This window comes from Neltuma alba, unplaced genomic scaffold (assembly GCF_004799145.2).
Source record: "Neltuma alba isolate B1F8T4 unplaced genomic scaffold, ASM479914v2 tig00013014_pilon, whole genome shotgun sequence".
Classification (NCBI taxonomy): Eukaryota; Viridiplantae; Streptophyta; class Magnoliopsida; order Fabales; family Fabaceae; genus Neltuma; species Neltuma alba.
This window is the reverse complement of record NW_021637362.1, coordinates 153,953-157,494: the sequence shown is the minus strand read 5'-3', so window position 1 is coordinate 157,494 and position 3,542 is coordinate 153,953. Positions and strand designations below refer to the sequence as shown.

General features: G+C 30.6%; 1 protein-coding gene across 1 annotated transcript; it reads right to left on the bottom strand.

Annotated features, from left to right (window-relative positions):
• Positions 1–424: 424 nt before the first annotated feature.
• LOC114733535 (uncharacterized) lies at positions 425–3,276 on the bottom strand. Its single transcript, XM_028921006.1, has 4 exons — positions 2,782–3,276; positions 2,121–2,205; positions 803–875; positions 425–464 (listed from the first exon to the last, which is right to left on the bottom strand). Exons 1-4 carry the CDS (start codon positions 3,274–3,276, stop codon positions 425–427), a joined length of 693 nt encoding a protein of 230 aa, XP_028776839.1.
• Between the last annotated feature and the right edge of the window lie 266 nt (positions 3,277–3,542).

Genomic DNA, 3,542 nt, shown 5'->3' with positions numbered 1-3,542 from the left:
ATTTTACAAAGACTATAACAGAGATTGACAAATATCACTCCCGGATTTACAAATCAATTTCAGAGGTGAAAAGTAGAAAATTCACAGTTGAACCAAAAGACTTTTTTTTAAAAAAAAAAAATTATAGTATTTTAACTAAATTCCAAAAGGCTACTAGGAAAATTCTTCAATAAGTGGATAATACCTGCTGAGATTTTAAATGCATTCTCTCATTTGTGGATGGAAAATTTAAAAGATAAATTACCTTGGTGGTTCTTGTGAGAAGGGCTTTGGACGCATAAAATCTCGAATTCGATTCCATGTAAATGCAGAAAATGCTTTTGACAGAGTTCCTCTCAATTGAGTCCAATAATACTCGATTCTGAAAAGTCATATAAAAATACGGATTAATAAGATGATGATAATTATAGAGTTATTATTAGTCTCATGAAGGTTGAAGAACGCAGCACGACGTAAAATCATATCTATAGACGTTATAAACAAGTTAGATTTTCAATAGGTGTATATTCATTGTTTTTTTTTTAGGGAAAGGAAAAATATTTACAAATAATTTACTTATAATTTGTAGAGGAGAGCTTGCGTATGTGGGGGGAAAAAGCAGAGAGCTTACTTGTACATTTAAATATATATATATATATAAAGGGAAAATTACAATAAGGTCCCAAGAAAAAAAATACAAAACAAGTTCTAAAGGTATCATGAAAGCTGCTCGAGTTGTTATTGAGATTTTTTAGTAATTTTTTTTTTAAGACTTGATTGTAATTCGACTAAAGATATATCTGTTTTCGTTCTACGTGCTTACCTTCTCGGAGTTGTGCTCATTGTGAATTTTTCGCGCATCCTGCGGAACACTTCGCCTGGAATTGATCTAATTCCTGCAGAGGTGTCACCAAAGACTGAGAATTCTTGACATGTTCACCTCCCTTTTTACTACAAGGGAAAAAAATATGGGAGAATGAGACTAACCCCTCATTTGGATTGAGAATAAATGAGGAAAGAAAAGAACTAGGAAGAAAAATAAGAAAAGAAGTGAGTTTTTCCTCATTTAGACATGAGAGAAAAAGTATGAGAAAAGAAAAGTTTGAGAAAAATGGGTGAGACTCACTCCAATTTTCTTTCTACATAAAGAGAGAAAATATGAAAAAAAAAAAACTCATTTTCCTTTCATGCCATCTATCTTTTATTTTTATATATTATATTTTCAAATTTATTAATAATATTATATAATATCTAATTTATTTATTTTTTTATTATATCTGATTTGAAAATATTATCCCCTTTTAATTTGTTTCTTACCTCAAAAAATAACATTTTTATCTAAATTATCTGATTTTAAAATACAATAACATCAAACTATAACCTTATCAAATAATTTGATTTTAAATTATATTTTTACTAAAGTGATTTTAAATTATTTGATCATGCTGATATCCACATGATTTTTCAATTGCAGTATTTAATTTTGATATTAAACAGGATATATTTTTTATATGAAAAAATATTTTAGTCATTTAGATATTTACTCTTTTTTTTTCCTATTTCCTCTCATTCAACCCAAAAAAAATGATGAAAATATTTTTTTCTGTTTCTTTCCTTTCTATTTTCTCTCTTTCCATTTTTTTTCTTCCCGCTTAATTCTTTCCATGCAAGATAATCAAAGGTGGAAATTTTAAGCACCATGTATGTGTTTCATATGGAAACGGAAAAATTAGGAGAAAAATTCTCTATTAAAAACTTTATAGGTGAAAATGATCTAATAAATTTTTATACACAAAAATGCTAATACTCTATGAATTTCATACACATGAGGTATCCATACTTTAATTTGGATCTTTCTAATAAAGTTTTTAAGGAAATTTTTCCCCCAATTTTTCCTATCTAAGTCATAATTTCAATTTCAGCCAAGTAAAAGACTATAGGCGTGGGAAAACAAAAAAAGAATGCTCTAAATCAATATCGCTATATCTAAACTAGTAGTAGAAAGTAATAATAACTCCACAAGAATTAGATAACTAATTTATAAATATTAAAAAAATTAATGAAATTAATTATTTATAATAAATATTATATTTTTTAATATTAATCATGTGCATTTAAACTTTTTGATAGTGACTTCTTACCATTGCTCCTACTCAAGCGCCTCATCGCTTTAATCTTATGAAGTTCCCAAGCTAATCTGACTTGGAGAACGATCTGAAACACAGTCTATGTTATACAAAAACCTAAGTTAGATTTAAAAAAACATATTAATATAACTAAGGTCCTATTTCCCCGGGGGGAGACTTGTTTTCTAGTAGTCATTATGAAAAAAAAAACTATAATTTTTTCTATTTAAAGAATTTAATATACATTAAATTATTAATATTATTATTCAACAAAGAGGTTTTTTTACCCTTAATAAAAAAGGCAATTTGATATTGAACAAGGAAAAGAACCAAGTTTCAAGAGTCCTCACTCTCGCTGATTTTTTTTTGTTTGTCATTTTGGCCACAATCCAAGAATTCAAGTCCGATTGATTAAAACATAAAGAGTTAAAAGTCCAAATTGGTCATCACAAGTTTTCACTCAAAGCTACTCAATAGCATGAAAGTTTAAAATAATAATCATATTGCTCTCTCTCATTTAAAAATTCTAAATTTAAATGCTACTATTTTAACAGTAAACATTAATTATGATTTTAAATTTTTTGTTCACAGAACAAAAAATTTGGGCGTGTAGTATTCAGTGAAAACTTTCAAAATAAATTTACAGTTTAATCCAAACATAGATGAAAATCATCACCTTATAGGAAGAATGGGCGGACGAGGCAGTGAGGCCCATAGTAAGATCTGATGAATGCCCATTTTGGCTGAGTGACGTGAGCATCTGTTTGGTCTCTTTTGCGATCAGCAACGTCTGCTTTTGATCCCTTCCCATGTGAGGTTGCATGAGGATAATGAACTTGACGATTTTGTTATCCAGCTCCACCAGCTTCTCTCGCTGACGCGACTGTTTGAAAAAATCCCATCTTGGTATTTTAGAGCACTTGGAAACAAGCTTCGTTCCATCTTCAAGCAATCTCTTCAACATTATGGTTTCCCTTGCATAATCTGTCCTGTTTAATCGCCTGTTTAGGTCTTCAATCTCCTTGACCACAGGATATAATAGATCCAGGGTTTCTTCAAGTTCTTCCAATTTGGGTCTGAACGTCGCAATAATCTTCACTATCCCTATTTCCCTTAGAAGTTGATCGAACAATAGTCCCAGAACAGCACCCCCAACCATTTCCAACGGCATTTTTTTCACTGATTTAACCTAAGTATCAGCGAATAAACTATCTCTGAGAAACTAAAGTTTCTCCCACTGATCGATTTAGGATCCCACCTTCTCTCTGGTTCTCTTTTATAGAAGTGGCCCGTGCTTGGATGTGGGAGAACAAGTCAAGACGAGTGAACTTGTTCCTTCCGCCTGGATCATCCCTTGTCCGTTTTTGTTTCGTTTGATAAGCTCGTGGGCCTCTTTTTTAATGGCCAATTATCAAATGATATTTACGGATGCCTGAC